Source organism: Alosa pseudoharengus, unplaced genomic scaffold (genome assembly GCF_046254945.1).
Source record: "Alosa pseudoharengus isolate Yale_2024_CS ecotype anadromous, Long Island Sound unplaced genomic scaffold, YU_APseudo_1.1 YU_APseudo_1.1_scf_3, whole genome shotgun sequence".
Taxonomy (NCBI): Eukaryota; Metazoa; Chordata; class Actinopteri; order Clupeiformes; family Clupeidae; genus Alosa; species Alosa pseudoharengus.
In genome coordinates, this window is record NW_027468718.1 from 29,523,862 (window position 1) to 29,540,385 (window position 16,524).

The window sequence follows — 16,524 nt, forward strand, 5'->3', positions numbered from 1 at the left end:
GTGTGTTCAAATAAATGGTTAAATAAGTCATTTTTAACAAGCGTTTCAGAAATCATCTGAAAGTTTGTTATGCCAGTAGCATTTCAGTGACATATCTTTCACATGAATGGTGGAAATGGTTTCTTTTGTAATTATATATGAGATTTAAAGGAATAATAATTCATACAAACTCTGTTCAGAAATAATTAGCACATGTTTTAATGAACAGTGTTACTGGTCTTAATATAAGGCATTATATATAAAAAAAACTGTTTATAGATCATGACGGGCTTAATCCACAAAAGATTTTGTAGAATGTGTCAGCATCAGAGCCAGATACTACTTTATTTGGTTTATACTGCAGTGCCCTCATGTGGACAAACACCGTCAGGCTCTTCAAATAACCAGGATGTTACACTGATTCACTTTTATTTTAGGAATACTAATATGTCCAAAGAAAACATCATATTGTGCTCTTTCTCACAAAGAATAAAACATAATGTTGTAAAATCATATACGCCTACTTGTACATTTAGTAATAAATTGTAAATTGTACTTTTACTGGACAAAGTAAGCACAATTAGGCTAATATGATTAACAGTCTAAGGTCTTATGAGATGCAAATGTATGCACTGTTGAAAATGCATTGTAACCAGAAACTTTGAAACTTTAAGTTGAAGAATCAACAGTCTTCAATCATTGTGATTCATACAGTAGCATGCCTCTTGTACTCATCATGGTTTTTTTTGTTGTTTAAATACACATATTACTTCTTTAGCCAGTGAAAACACAATAAGACTTTAAAAGGACAACATACTACAAGCACAAACATTATTACACCGGAAAATAGAGAGATTAGTACAACTGCATACAAATAGAAGTTTCAACAAGATGACTCCGTTACAAGATTGATGATTCATTTGGTCTAGGAATGACTTAAGTACACTTTAAGTATACAAATTCACTTTCAAATATGCTTTGTCTGTATATGTTTACTGCCTGTGCCATAACTCTTGTCAATAGGGCTGGAAAACTATTTAAGACAGTGAGAACTGTTGACCTGTCATTACAAGCACTGTTATAGTCCCCTATTAAAATCCTATGATGCCATAGTCTTTACCTGCTTTGTTTTAAAACATTCCTAAGCCTTTATAACCTTGTGAAATTTATTATGGGGTTTTGGAACATACTAATTACAACTTGTCTGCCAGAATAAAAGCGATGAAGTGACTAAACCAATCATGGTTTGAAAAACCTCAGCCTAATGTAATTATTTGCAATAAAAAGATGAAGATATACAATGCCGATTTTAATGGGAAAACAAAGGAACATACTGATGTATAATGTTGATGAGTGATGGGATGGAGCCCTCAACCAATCACATGGCGTAGCTTGGCATTTAGCTCCCTCTCCTTTGCAAGTAGATCAAAGCTGTGCTTTTTATACGCTTCAAAATCCTGGGAAGAGGATTTCACATGTTTAAATGGGTAAAGACACAATGCTCAGAAATGGTGGTAAAATATAAAAAATACAGTGTTATAGTTGCCATTCATTTTTTGTTTTTCCATCAACAGACCTTCTTGATATCGCCATATGCCTTCTCAGCAGCGTCAAGGGCAAGCTGAAGTTCCTTCACTTTCAGATTTGCATTTACTGACGACACTTCTGTCGCAAACCTACAGAGTCACAGGACAATCCACATGTATGTCCAGTAATGGTAACAGTAGCGTTGCACAAAGTACACCTTATGAATCTACTTCATACCGGTCTTCTGCCGCAATCCTGGCATTTTCAGCTTGCAAACATTTTTTTTCCAGCTCCAGTATCTCAACTTGTCTGTTCTGCAATCAACAAAGGCATCATAAGTTGATAAAGATAACAAACTGTAGATTGCATGTATTTTTTTTTTTACATATCAGTTTGCCTCTGTCAAAGATTTTGCCCATAGCAGATTACCTGTATAATGTTTCCTCTCTGCATGGACAAATCCAAAAGCTCTTCTTTCTCCTTAGTTAAAGCTTCAATTTTCTTCTGCACTTTAACTTCATGTAAGTTGTTACTGTCTTGTGAAAGTTTCAATCTAAGGTCCAGTTCTGGAAATAGACCAAAACAATTCTGAGCATGAAACTCATAACATGAGCATATGTATTAGTAAAAAGTACAAATGTAAAAAGTCACCTGCACACATGTCAACTGCATTCTTCAATTGATCTTGAGTGTCCTGTAATTCATGTTGCAAAACTGCTTCCTTGGTCTGATGTTGATTCATAAGTTCCTTTAACTTCCCTTGGAACACAGCTGTTTTTTCCCTGTTTACACAAAGAAGAGCACTTGAAAAATAACAATTGTCATATCATTAGAAATATATACATGAAATTAAATAGCCTTGCCTACTCACTGGTATTCGGCCTCTAATCGCATGTGTTGCTGAGCAAGATCCTTTAATTCCTTGGTTAATGACAAAATTATTAACTCTTTCTCTTGCAGTTCTTTACAAAACAGCGTTTCGTTTTCCTCCCGAAGACGTTTGTTTTCTTCGGTTAACACAGCATTCTGTCGTTTGTACTCGTCTTTAAATTTGATCAGCTCTTGGTGGTTTGCGGCCAGGTGCATGAACCTCTGCTCTAGCAGCGAAGACCGCTTCTTTTCATTGTCAAGTTCAGCTTGTACGGCACCACGTAAGGTCTCAAGTTCAGCGTTGATTTTGTCTAAAGCTTGACACCGGAGCAGCATCTCATCAGCTCTTTGTTTCAAGATGCAAATCAAATTGGATTGCTCGTCTATTCTTGATCGCAACATGCCTGTTTCTGCTCGATCCTCTTGGGACAAACTGCGGAGTTTTTCCAATGCCTTGTACACATCATCCATGTCCTATAAATATTTCAAGACAGAATGTTTATTCACTAAAATAACATTTTAAAAAGAGATCAGTGGTTAGAATTCAATCAACACGACATAACCGCTATGATTACTTGGAGTAAGAGGCTAAAGCAACAGCTGATGTAACAACCATATTAACCCATATTAAATCATGTCTAATTCATATGATATTGATAGCTCAGCGAAATATTGTTGTCATTTAGAATGACATTCACTGTCATTAGCCAGATGGCTAGTCTGTTTGCCACATGACGGCTTGAACATTAGCCATGATTGCTATGGTAGTTGCCGAGCCTCGACATTCAGGGTGATGTTGACGAGGATTTTGCAAGATTATTTGGTAACGTTATTTCTAACTTACCTGCTTTGTGTCCGTGATCATTATCTTGAGGTCTTTTGGGTGTTTCTGGGGCGATGCCATTGTGCGTACCGTCTTTGCAAGGAGGAAGAAAATGAGGGGGAAATCAGTGTGCAGTACTGATATTATCCAAGTGGGAGCTGTCACAAAGTTTCCCTGGTTGCCACTGGTAACAAGCATGCACACGAGCGATACCCCGCCCTTATGTCTGCTACATGATATTTTCCTTTCAAAGACCGCCGAAGCTTGAATGCATATTAGGCTACAGTGTTTTAGGAAATAACACTCCCGATCATACCGTTTTTTTTTTTTTTTTTTGCAGAGCGAATAATAATGCGTTTGGTGTGTTCTGTCACTTTACTGTTTGCTTTATTAGTCTTGGAATGCTGGCCTTAATCAGATTTGAGACTGATTAGGCTAATATTGTGCCTAATGAATTGTGCCCCATATTTTGTTGGCCCTTGCCCATCGGTGTACTTGATATCGATTTGGTCTCACACTTGTATGGCCGCGAGATGGCGCTATTGTGCTTCAATTAATATCACAATCAACGCTTGTCTATTTCAACGTGACTTGGTGCGCGTTTACAGAGGCTGTCTTCATCTACGCTTACATGCTTGTTGGTGTGGCAAAGTATTTTCCATGTCAGTAATAGCCTTAAATAAAACAGTCTTTAATTAACATGTACTATGGCCAGCTATAAAACAAGATAGCCTATGATAACACTGATTCATGGTTTAGCCTAATCCTGGAAAATTCTGCAAATGCAGGTGTAGACGGCCGAACTATACATTTTGGATCGTAGTTGAAATCTGTTATTGCCCATTATATTACAGGACATTTCTAATGTTTCCATTTTAATTCTCAAGTTGTATGGCTCACGCCTTGTTAGGTAACTGTGCATTTATAGTCGATCATACTTTATTCAACAAATTAACCAAATGGGCTACCATGCCCAACATGTTACCTAACAAGTGACACAACTTTTTCACCTCTACATTTAACATTTAACAGACCTCAGTCCAATTTAAATTCAAGTTGACCTGTAGCTGTTTTTTTTTTTTTGTACCACAGGCCTATAGCATAACATGCTGATGGCTAAATACACGCACTCAATTTAGGAAAACATAACTCTGACGGGACAGCCCACTGGTGCTGGTCGCTGACTTGCTCTTGGTCAGTGGATTTATGCAGATTCCTGGGCGCCACGGTTAAAGGATTTGATCCAGTGGGCCGGAGTGGGGGAGCGTCATGTCTAAGCTGAATCCGCCCTTTTTCATCAGCTAGGGACAAGTGAGAGAGAGGCAAGCAACAGCATCCTAGTCCCAAGTGCACCTCCATCTGCCCGGCTTCACGAGGAGCTGGCCAGACCAGCGGGGACCGTGCATCAGAATGTGGAGAGCACTGCTCGCCAAACTTGTAGTTTTACTTTTTTTATGTTCACTTTCAAGTCACGCACAAGGTAAGTCTTAATTTGTTTAGTAGGCCTACCTTTTGATTGAGATTTTATTTTATTTTGATTGCTTGTAACACAGACAAACCATTGTGCCATTAACAATGGAAATGCGAATTTTTAACCTTGCGAGTCTTTTGCCTTCTTACCGCGTGAGATGAAGGCAAACACACTAACGTTGAATCCGTTATCAAATCTGACTTGAGGTTTTTCTATGTGGTAATGTCAACCAGCTAACCGACTCATTTTGCTAATTTTTTTATTGTGTAATTGTGTCAAAATGATAAGGTTGTGTAATTGTTTAGAAATATTTCTTTAAGTTTCTTTAGCCAGTTTGTACATTTTATGTAGACCTGCGTAGTCAATTAGCTAACATAACACTTAACATGGCTAGGTCCAGCCACTGCGTCAGTATGGATCCGGCTAATTTAGTTGGGCTTCACTTAATTGGTGTCGCAAACAGAAAAACACATCTAGTCGAGGCACCTAACACAAATGTCGCATGCTTCAATATTGCGAATGTTATTTAGCGTAACGATCACCAGATACAACTGAGAAATGTTATTTAATCTTGAACACAAAGCCTCCCCTCAGACAGATTTGAAGTTCTCTTGAGGAACTTTTGCCTGAGCTTTGCCGTTGCTAGGTAACAGAGGCGAGCATGTGACCAGCAGACAATCTTCGGATTCTGAGCTACTGGTAGAAATCTCGGTTTGTACAACTGCGCTTCCATACCCAACCAAGCCTGCTGAAATTATGATATCCTATTGGTTGTGTACATCATTTCAAGCTTCGATACAAAACAAACGTGTTTATTGACATTCTCAGGTTACACTGCGGGTGCATATAGAGGTTGTGTTGCTAGACCTAGCGAGCTTCTCAAATTGTAATCTGCTTTCTTTTTGCTCAACCCTTAGTATGTAAGCTCCTTAGTGTGAATCAAGCAACTAATTACGCTGCAGCTGCCGCTGAAAGCCACTATTACTGCCCTAGGAACAAATGTTTCTAACGAGTAGGTTTCAACACTTTTTCAACCGTTTGCATGCATTTTACCAAAGAGGGGTTTGTGACATTTGTAGCTGATTCTGATAAACTGTCAGATGTTCAGCCCAATAGGCAGTGCAAAGAATCATGTCATCATCACAGAGAAAATTTACCAGTAACAATTACCACTCTGTTTAGCATCTCAGAGTAAATAATTTCCTCTTCTTATGATAAGTGTATTTTGATTGACTTTTTAGTCTTAAGTGTAAAATGTCAGATTTTCGTCACAGAAAAAAGTAGCCAATGGCTTAAAGATGCATTTTCTGAGGGCTTGTATGCCTGAATGTATAGGCCTAGTTTCAGAATGCCGACCCTGGAAAGAACTGAAGTCTATATGTTTGGCTGTGTGTGTGTCGGACCTGAGCGAAGTGGTACTTGTTGATCTCCTCAGAAATGTGAGCCAGTTGGAATGGTTGATTTAATCCAGATTTATTCAGCATGTGTTTGAGAGGAAATGACCAAAAGAGCCTTGATGCAGGAGGACAGGTTACTTTCTCTAATCCACTGAGCCTCATTTCCTCAGGATTCTCCGCAGTCCTGAGAGAGGAGAGTGGGCTCCCCTCCGCCGCCCCACGCCAGGTTTAAGGGAGGCACTGAACCTCAACTTGTTGATATTTAATGTGTGATCGAATACCGCGCACACTGTGTCTGAAAACACACTCTAGGCCTTAAGAATGCCTGTGTTGGCACTATTTTGTGATTGTAAATTAGACACTGTGTCACTGGTCGTTAATATGTAATAATTTACAAGCCATGGAACTGCTTACGCTGCTGAACTGTCCTTAAATGATCTGTAATCTCTGTAATGGTTTGCTGACAATCCCAAACAAATTTGCTGATTTTAGGTGTTTGGAGCATGTTTTCTGGACTAAGATTATGACAAATTGCAATCATTAGCTCCTAACACTACATATGAGTAACTTGCCCTGAAGTTAGCCCTTTGTTTATTTAGGGCATCCAGTGATACTGCGTAGCCCAGAAAACTTATTGCCGAAACTGAACCCAGATTGTCAGGTAAATGTGTTAGTTCAGTGACCCCAGAGAAGATACTTCAAGCATTTAGACTAGACTTAGTTCTCATTCATCTCTTCAGGAGAAGCAGGTGTAAGATGTCTGATGATGTAGGCCTAGCCCACACGTTAAGCAGGTGGCAGTGGACTTTCTTATTAGGGTACTGTTGTAAGGACTAAGTATCTAGTCAGGGTGTCACTTGTATGGAGGTATTGTTGGAATTGTTGGAACTCATTGACTGTTGACCTCTTCATTTGCGATGAAAGAACAGGAATCATACCGTCAACAACTGTCACTCCTCCAATTAAAATGGAAAAGTGGACTACATTTGGCTAAAATGTATGAAACAGGGTCACTTTAAATGGCGTTGATTACTTGTTTAAAGTATATTTTAGTCAGGGCAGCATCACAAAGGTTTCCCATAACTGATGGGGGAAAAAAAACTTGCTTTCCTGTTCTACACGTGCTTCTAAAACCTCACACCATCCTTTCCGGTGTAAATCCTTGAGCAACAGTAGCGCAGTATTAGAAATAGGAACAGAAGTTGGAACGCAGTTGGCAGAAATGAGGTCTCCTAATCCTCTCACTGTAAACAGCACCCTTAGCATTGGTATTAGCCTTCTCTGTCATGCAGACAAAGGCATAAAATGCCTCAGCTGTGTTGTGTTTGGTATGCAGACTGCAGTAGTAAAACCTGCAGAGTGGCTGGACAACCACATTGTAGCCTAACAACGGTCTGTTAGTACCAATCTGTAGGTTTGTTTTTTTTATTTTGTTACATCTATGAAATTAATGAAATAAAATACTTTAGTAAAAGACTCTTACTCAGACTGCTTGAGGAAAAAACAATGGTAGCATTCTGAGCAAGGAGAATGGCTTTAATCGGAGAGGCCTGGGTGTACATCGTTCTATATTTCCCTCCATTCTACTGTTTCTCCACCAGTGCCAAACTTTTCAGTCAGTCTGCGGCTCTTTCTCTGTTTTGTCTGTGAGCTGGAAGAGCCAAAGTCAGTTGTTCAGCAATTGACTGCATTCTGTTGCATTGATTTCCATGTGAAACGGCCCCACAGCACTTTTCAATGGCAGCGTGGACGGGTCCAGCGCTCCACGCTGCCAGACGTTTTTTTCTTCTTCTTCTTCTGTGCAAGGGGTGCACCACAACAAGGCGGTATTGATGAAAGCGGGAGTACCTCTCCCTGGGCCTCCACGTGATTTGAAAAGAGATGTTGCAGATTGTGTGTCTGTGTGTGAGCTTGTGTGTGTGCATGTGTGTGTGTGTGTGTGTGTGTACACACTTGTCTTGTTTCAGAAGTGGAATGAAGAAGTGTGGGGGATTTGTGCTGCACTTTTGTTTGTTGGAGGAAGCTGTACTGTATTCTACGTTTTGCCATCCATCTCCATAGGGCCTTTGGTGTGCTGGCACCTCCAGTTATGAGGTTGCTGCCCCAGTGGCTTGTCCATTGTGCTATTGTGGTTTCACAGTGGGGACCGAGGCTTTGGGAGACTTCATTCTAATGAAAATTCCACCACTACTCCTCTTTGTGTGGCAGTGGTAGGGCGTCCTTATCTTTCTTCACAGACAGTTTTTTTCCGGAGGCTCTTGCCTGCTGAGGGTTTAAGTTGGCTAATTAGAAAAGACATGGTCGGAGAGGAGAGGAGAGGGAAAAAGCACTAAAATTAGACTAAACATGACCAAACAAAGGGTCTAACTAAATAAGAGGCACAAACTCCTTCTCTGGGGGGACAAGAGGAATAGCCTTTATTTGCATGATACTGGCCACTCTCCACACAATGGCTAATGAAACCATCTCTGTAGCTAGCATTGTTGTTATTCAGTTTTAAACCAAGCAGGATTCCATAAAATGTTTTAAAACTTGGGCCATGGCCTACAATGAGGACCTGATAAATGCATGATAAAATAAAGTTTTGCTAGAATGAATAAAAACTAAATTAGGAATTCCTTAGATGTCGAAAGAAAAATGCCCATTGGCAACTATCATCATGATTTTCATGATGCACACCACCCACCCACATCAACAGCATCTAACCAGAGGTGTCAAGCTCAACATGTCAGACACCACAACAGTGTTTTCAAACCAAAAACCACCACCCTTTGATGTTTTGATCTTAATGCTTTTTTTCTTGTTTTCTACCAAGGTCATCCTTTAGACTGGCATAGGGGAACCTGTTTGAATTCTTCAAAGCAATCCCATGCGGCTCACACAAATCCATTTCATAGCATACCTTAATAGTAATTTTGCCTATTCTGAAAGGTCTTGAGTCTTTTCCAAGGGCAGGTAAAAACATGGTTATAATAAAACAAGGGCTGCTGACATGTTGTGCTGAGAATCTAAAGGTATGGGAAAACAAGGAGATCAGTGGATTAAAATAATGATCAAAGTGCTGAATTTATGTCAGCAAACAAGCAGCTGACAACACAAAAAAAAACCCTGGGAAGCAATCTTACACTTCTCAGATGACTGAGTAAATGGTTAAGTTTGCACAGTGCTGTGCAGGAGTAGCTTAACACAAGATAGTACTGTTTAAAAAGCTCACTTCAGAGCTCCTGTCACCTTTCCCAGAACCGATACTGTCAGGAAACAGTGGCTTTATTTGAAGGTCTCAGCAGATTAGTTTCCATTTGGCAAAGGTTGGTTAAAGCTGTTAACCTAATGTATAGGCTGACAGCGATTATAAATATGGTCCATGTTACATGAAAGCCTTTTGCCGTGCATTGGGTACACTTGTGTGCATTGACACCTTTTGCTATTTCCCACCTGTTGAGCTAGAGTAAAAATCACCATAGCTGCTGTACTGTAGTAGCACCACTGCAATAGTGTTTGTTTGCACTCTTTAAGGAATGTGATCAAAAAGTAATTCACATTTAGCCTCTATAAACTGTACATAAGTCCTTATATTATTCCCTGCACTGGAGTTCACCTCTGTCCTAACTGTAGTGTAGAGGTGCACCCAGGTTTATAGAGATCTTTGTGTTGCCCCGGAGGGTCCAGAGGTAAGTCCTCTCATTTGTCCGTCGTGTCAGTGAGTGTGCCCTGCTTTTCCAGCACTGTACAGGGCAGTTTGTCTTACCTCGGCGTTTACAGACGATGCTGAAACCTCCGGGATCATGTCCTCCCAACAAAGGCTGCCTTTGAGCCACACGAGGAGCAATTTTATCATTAGTAAACTGAGCAGGAAAGAGGCTCACTTCCCAATTGGCCGCCGAAGGAGTTAAATATGGAGTGCATTTGGCCAGCGTTGTTTGAAAGTAGCTGCCCGGTGTGGGCTAATTAATCTGAGTCAGGACCTTATGATATGAGAAGTGCCCCCCCCCCCCACACCAGGCTTTTAGCGCAGTAGCGCAGGCAGTGACCCCACAACTCACTCTCCCAAGTGGGAATGATCCATCTTAAAGGAGCCCATTACATAAAGCTAATGATAAATTACTGACATCGCAAAATGATAAACTCTCGTGTCGGGTGAGGGGATGTTTGGCTGCAGTCCGCGGCTTGTCTGTTAAGTCCAGCGCCTGGCCACATCTCTGACCTCGTGAAGGTTTTGGCCATTGATAGGCCGTTTTGTTCCTGTCTGGTCTCAGCCAGGCTTGTCTTTCTAAAGCAAAGAGCAGTGTGCCTGCTTGCTTGCGCTCTTGGCTCGGCCATGGCGCTGGCTCTTAAAATGTCTGGCCTTTTCTCTATGGCGAAAAAAAAAGGTTGCCATGTCAATAAAACAAGTGGAAACAATGCAGCACCGGGAATCCGAGATTGGGCTGTTTAATTAGAGTACCTTAAATTTGGTCCATTCAGCGGCCATGGGTATGCTGGAAGGGCTTTTTTGTGGACTGCTTTAAGCAGCTCAAGATCAAAGACTGACATCATACCGCCCTGATATTCAGAGCTGTTCCCTTTTTTTTTAAGACACTGACGACAGCAGGCCTGGTTGAACAGTTGTTTTGAAATGAACGACTGGAATATACATGAACATGCTGCAAACATGCACAGATGGGATATTGTTTTTAGATTATTCAACTTTGCTGGTGTTTATAGCAGAATTTCTGAGTTTTACTGAATGTTTTTGAATTTAAGAATATGTTATAATGGCTAATTGAATCATTAGATCTGCAGTGTAGCCTAATGCTTAGATAGGATATGGGAAATGAGGTCCCCATACAACAGGGATTTACAACAGCCCTGGTACAGGAGGTAGATCCGGTTGCAACATCAACATTTAACAATGTGTGGTTCCATTTATCAGTATTTTGGTTTCATGGCCATATAGCCTACTTGAAGTGTAACATTGGAAAGAGAAGGGCACCAGGATACAGTACTCCAGTGACAAAACAGTTTTGGTATTTTTTTTGTAACTTGCTTATTCTGCCCTGTTTGTTTTCAATCTGAGATTGTCATAGCTGGTTCATACATTTTCTTCTAATCTGGCTGTTTCATTTAGTTTGTCTGCTGGGCATGTTCATTTGATTAGACAACTCTACATACATTTGATTAGACAACTCTACATACATTTGATTAGACAACTCTACATACATTTGTGCTTTTTTTTTGTGACAGTGTATGACAAGCTGTCCATCATGTTTGTTGTGTACTTTATTCCTTAAATTGAGAAATAAAAAGGAAAAAACAAACATTTAATTGCTTTAGAATTTACAACTAATTTTCTGATGAGGTGTGTATGTTGGGCGGGCGGCGTTGATTAGTTTAGTGTGTGTGTCTAAAGGTAGCCGATAAGGGAGAGACACTACTAGACCACCACCAACCCCAGACATGCACCACCAACCACCACCTTGCATCTCCCTACTGCAAAGAATTTGGCCACGGTACCAGCCGGTACCACTATTTATCCCAATTACATTTCTGACAAGGAGCAGCATGCTCCATAAATCAGGGTGTCAGCGAGAGACAATCAGAATCACACATTCCGATTCAGAGGGGGGGTTGGGGGTTGGGATTTAGGTGAGGGTTGGGGGTTGGGGGTGTTGTCGAGGCGGGGGGGAATGTTGCTGTTCTGACGGAGCGCTCCGCCACTGAACCCTGCTGCCCCCGTCTATCTCCTGGGGAGCGTCCGGAGAGGTAGGGCGGTCGGTGCCTTATCTCCTGGGGGTTGGGTTGCCACTCAGGCGGGGAACATCAAACGCAGGGCCGGGGATGAGAGCGCGGCGGGGTTATGTAACCGCCGGTGGACGGCTGGCACGCTCAGCTCCGGCCTGGGCCTGTCAATCCACTTAACGACGTGCTCCATCAATGGCAGTGATCCCCCAGCCCCTCAGCCTCAGAGCACGGAGAATGTGTAGGGATGACTGATAAGAGAACAGAGATGGAGAGCAACATTATTTATCCCACGTCACTCACAGACGCTATTTAGCCTACTTCTGTGTTCCTAATAACAAAAGAATGAAGATCAATTAAAAGATTAATGTCAATCAAAAAGGGATTAAAAAACAGGAGTCTGAAGTGGAAGTGTGTGTACTGCTGTTCACATCTTGTGACTTCACCGTCCACGTGTGTGTTACCTTGTCCCATTCGGACTTTTGTCTGATGTGTGTGTGACTGTGCTCTCTCGCAGAATGTGCGACGGGACAGTTCCGTTGTGGGACAGGACGCTGCATACCACAGGACTGGCGATGTGACGGGGCGTCAGACTGCACAGATGACTCGGACGAGGCTGGCTGCCGTGAGTTCATCTCTACATCGTTATCAAAGCAATCACAGATCATCAACACAATAGTCTTTACTGTTCTGCGTCATGCTCCTTTTCAAAGCTACTGTTAACAGTATTGGTTTAAGTAACAGTAAGCGGTGAACAGTATTCCAACATACATACATGTATATATATCATATTGTGTCGTACCTTATATCTATTTATGTGTGAACTGAATTTAATTCTCCACCTACTTGGAGACACAGACATTTTAGCAAACCTAAGATAATTGTGTAACAAATTGTTGAAAAACTGCTTAGATATTGAAAAACTGCTTGTGACAGCAATAACTAAGATAATGTACAAACATTATTCTAGTTATTGCTATCACAAACAGTTTTTTTTATTTCCATCAAGACAGAATACTCTTAACTGGTCAGAATTTGCTATAGTATTTCAAAGTTGTTGGATTATAATTGTGTAATATGTTTGTTTTTCTGTTTGCATGTCTCAGCTGAAGCTACGTGTGAGCAGGGTCAGTTTCGGTGTTTGAGTGACCAAGAGTGTATTCCCAGCCTATGGCTGTGTGACGATGAGGAGGATTGCGAGGACGGCTCAGATGAGCGACAGAACTGCCGTATGTACTCCCCCCCGCCCCGCCCCTCCCCCACTCCTCATAAATTAATACCCCCCCCCCCCCCGCTCCATTAACCTCCAGTTATCTGCAGAGCTATGCTACCCTTCAACTATTTGAAACATGATAGTTAAACAGTATAAGTGGAGATGGGTAGGAGATATACAGACCCTGTCATACACAGCCCACCCGCCCTGGTAGTAGAAACTGAATGGCTCCTCTTTGTAGTTGGGAGGAACACCCACACCGTACAGATTACAGATGCTGGCCTTCTTGCTATCTCCTCAGCTACACGGACATGCACCAGCGGCCACTTCAGGTGCTCCAGTGGGGTGTGCATGCCCGAGGAGTACAGGTGTGACCACGTGTTGGACTGCCACGACGGCGAGGATGAGCGGGACTGCCGTGAGTAACCCAAACACCACCCACCACACACACACACACACACACACACACACACACACCCACCCACCACACAAACACACACACACACACACACACAAACACACACACACCCACCACACACACACACACACCCACCACACACACACACACACACACACACACACACACACACACACACACACCAACACTATAACTGCCACCCCGGTCCCCTGCCCTCCACCATCCATCCACCCAACCCACGTAGCTCCCCCCAGCCCCCCTCCACTCCAGCCCCTGTGGCATTTTAATAAATTTGTAAGATTAAGAAGCTCGTTGATGGACAGAAATGGCCATAATAATGCTTCTCGTTGTCAGAGGTTGATTGCAGCAGATTCTTTAGTGGATTAGGGCTAGCCGGAGTTTATTATTGAGGCTGTGTATTAGGGCCACCACCCACCATACTGCCTGCATACTCACTGATTGCATGCTTGCAAACTTTATTATGATGATGTGGAGCATGCTGTTTTTGATGTGCATATGGCGAAGAACGTGAAATGTGTTCATGAGACTTTTTAGAAACTGTATGATCAGTCTCTTAAAAGGTTCTGAATTTACTGTACCGATTGTGTACTATCCTGCTTGTTGCTTGTAGACTACCCTGAGTGTACGGAGCTGAGCTGTGCCAACGGTGCCTGCTACAATAGGAGCCAGCACTGCGACCAGTCGCTGGACTGCCGGGACGGGTCAGACGAGGCCAACTGCAGTGAGTGTCCTTCGGTCCATCTCCCTAGGCTAGGAGACCTGCGCCACTCACCGGTGCAGTCTGCTGGGGCCGAGAGCCAGAGCACGTCACCACCCCCCCCCCCCCACTCACTCTTTCTCTCCTTGTCCGTAGCACAACGGTGCAGCAGTGGCATGTTGGAGTGTGCCAACGGAGCGTGTATCCCACGGCGATATGTCTGTGACCATGACGACGACTGCGGGGATCGGAGCGATGAACAGAACTGCAGTACGTGCCCCAACTCTCTCCCTGACTAGCTTTGGAAGACTGCTTATGTGGCTTTCCACATGCAGCTACTTCTGACCTTAACTGCTGTAGCCACAGTCTGTCCTTCACTGGAAACACTGTGGTCTCTGGTGACCTACATGAGAAGTCTCCACTGCTACAAACAATGACAGTTTCCGCTATTCTTGGGAGTTGTGTGAAGTCTCTGATGGTGTGATGGTGTGTGATGACCAGGGCTGTAGTCAAGACCACCTTTGTCGAGTCCAAGACAAGTCCAAGACCAGGACTAGTCGAGACCAAGTCAAGACCGAGTCCAAAGAGGTTCGAGTCCAAGACAAGACCGAGTCCAAAAAGGTTCGAGTCCGAGTCAAGACCGAGTCCAGGATAGGAAAAAAAGTCTTGTGCATGACAGTATCAAGACAATCATTTTGGGTTATTAATATGATTTTCTAAAAGCAAAAACAGTGTGAACACACCCAGGATTTGTAAGTGTAGCCATTCCCCTTCTCCAATATTATTATAGGGCTGTCAAACGATTCAAAATATATATTTTGAAATGAATTAATCTCGATTAACCACAATTAAAAAGTTCCTAAAGACTAAAGCTTCTTAAATGGCATATTAAATACAACATAAATGACAAAATTAATGAGTAACCACAAAGGTAAAAGTAAAACACTTTTATATTATTTAAATGATAATACTGACACAGTAATTGTGTTTTAAAGTATTCATTTCTTAAATACTACACATGTGATGCTGTTTAACTCATTTGTAAATGGTGCACTGTCACTTTAAGCCCATTGTGGCCACGTCTCATAATGATCTTTTTTTTACCAGCTCCATTGAAATATAGCCTATAGCTAGTCCACAAGCTCTAATATTGTTTGTACCACATGTATTGTACAATATTAACAATGATAAGCATGATATTAAGTTGGTATAAACTGTTTTCATTCCTTTGGAAATAGAAGCATGTAATGACATGATGCTTGCTAGACATTTTCTGTTTGCAATTAAAAGTGAATGATGAGCCTGAGCCAGTCACCTAGCTATCTGAATGGAATGTGTTTCAATCGGCATAATATGTGCTTCATGTAAACAAATTATTGAAGACTTCAAGACTCACCAGTTCCATTACACAAAGGCAAAGACAACTCTTCATATTGTTGTCCATTTTTCAAATCACAGTGAGTGCAGCCTACATACAGTACATGTTTATAACTGGTCAGTAGTGGAAATCGGATAAATCCGCAATCTCCTCTAACCTCGTCTTTGTTGCCTTCCTTTTATAAGTTTCTTATATTAAAAAGGAGATATCAATTATCATCAACAACGACAAGCCAGCTGGAGCCTGCCAATCGTTGGAGGGAGCCGAAAAGTATCATCTTTATGCAACTGTTGCTGTTGGTGCATTTTGACATTGTAAACGTTATCTAACAAAAGTGAAAAGCAGTTAAGCAGTAAAGCTACTATTTGGCTAAAGGTTGGTTCCTCTTTATCTTCAGCTAACTCCACAGACAGTAAAATAAACTCTCAGGCTTGCGGTTTTAGGTTTTGCGGCTTCCGTTACGTGACATCAGCCCCCCCACAAAGATAAACACTATTGAGTTAATATTTTGTAACGCATTATGTATTTCAAAATGAATCGCGGCGATTAACACGTTAATTTTGATGGCCCTAAAGACACCTGGACTCGGTCGAGACCAAAAGCCATATTTGGCAAGACCAGTGGCCGAGACCGAGACAAGACCAAGTCCAAATACTAGTGAGTCCGAGACAAGTCCGAGACCATAGAAAAACGGTCTCGAGTCCAAGACCGGACTCGAGTACTACAGCCCTGGTGATGACCACTGGTGTTGTCCAGCTAATTACCTGTCTGTAATATGTCTCTCACATGGCCGTCTCTCTGTGTTTAGCGTACCCCACCTGTAGAGGGTCCTACTTCACCTGCCCTAGTGGTCGCTGTATTCACCAGGTGTGGCTGTGCGACGGCGAGGACGACTGTGAGGACAATGCCGACGAAGTGGGCTGTGGTACGGATCACTCGTCTGCAATCTCAATCATACAATCCCTCACACACACATCTCAGATACAATCCTTTACACACACATCTCAGAGCA

The 16,524-nt window shown here is 42.1% G+C and overlaps 2 protein-coding genes across 2 annotated transcripts in view; one reads left to right on the forward strand and one right to left on the reverse strand.

Annotated features, from left to right (window-relative positions):
- Positions 1-309: 309 nt before the first annotated feature.
- Positions 310-3,295, reverse strand: LOC143100589 (coiled-coil domain-containing protein 89). The gene is made up of 7 exons (XM_076263930.1): positions 3,221-3,295; positions 2,378-2,850; positions 2,158-2,288; positions 1,936-2,072; positions 1,744-1,820; positions 1,556-1,655; positions 310-1,436 (listed from the first exon to the last, which is right to left on the reverse strand). Exons 1-7 carry the CDS (start codon positions 3,278-3,280, stop codon positions 1,350-1,352), a joined length of 1,065 nt encoding a protein of 354 aa, XP_076120045.1. The 5' UTR covers positions 3,281-3,295; the 3' UTR covers positions 310-1,349.
- Positions 3,296-4,579: 1,284 nt separating this feature from the next.
- lrp2a (low density lipoprotein receptor-related protein 2a) overlaps positions 4,580-16,524 on the forward strand; it is a 67,722-nt gene continuing 55,777 nt past the window's right edge. The window contains exons 1-7 of the mRNA XM_076263938.1: positions 4,580-4,679; positions 12,303-12,410; positions 12,892-13,014; positions 13,300-13,416; positions 14,048-14,158; positions 14,291-14,404; positions 16,321-16,437. Of these exons, the coding sequence (XP_076120053.1) occupies positions 4,610-4,679; positions 12,303-12,410; positions 12,892-13,014; positions 13,300-13,416; positions 14,048-14,158; positions 14,291-14,404; positions 16,321-16,437 (760 nt within the window). The 5' untranslated portion in view covers positions 4,580-4,609. The remainder of the gene's footprint in view (positions 4,680-12,302; positions 12,411-12,891; positions 13,015-13,299; positions 13,417-14,047; positions 14,159-14,290; positions 14,405-16,320; positions 16,438-16,524) is intronic.

Excerpts from the sequence above, each read along its gene's own strand:
- LOC143100589 (XM_076263930.1), bottom strand. The coding sequence starts at position 3,280 with ATGGCATCGCCCCAGAAACACCCAAAAGACCTCAAGATAATGATCACG. Across the intron at positions 2,289-2,377 it reads CGATTAGAGGCCGAATACCA|GGAAAAAACAGCTGTGTTCC; the intron begins GTGAGTAGGCAA and ends TTGTGTAAACAG. Across the intron at positions 1,821-1,935 it reads AGAGAGGAAACATTATACAG|AACAGACAAGTTGAGATACT; the intron begins GTAATCTGCTAT and ends TGTTGATTGCAG.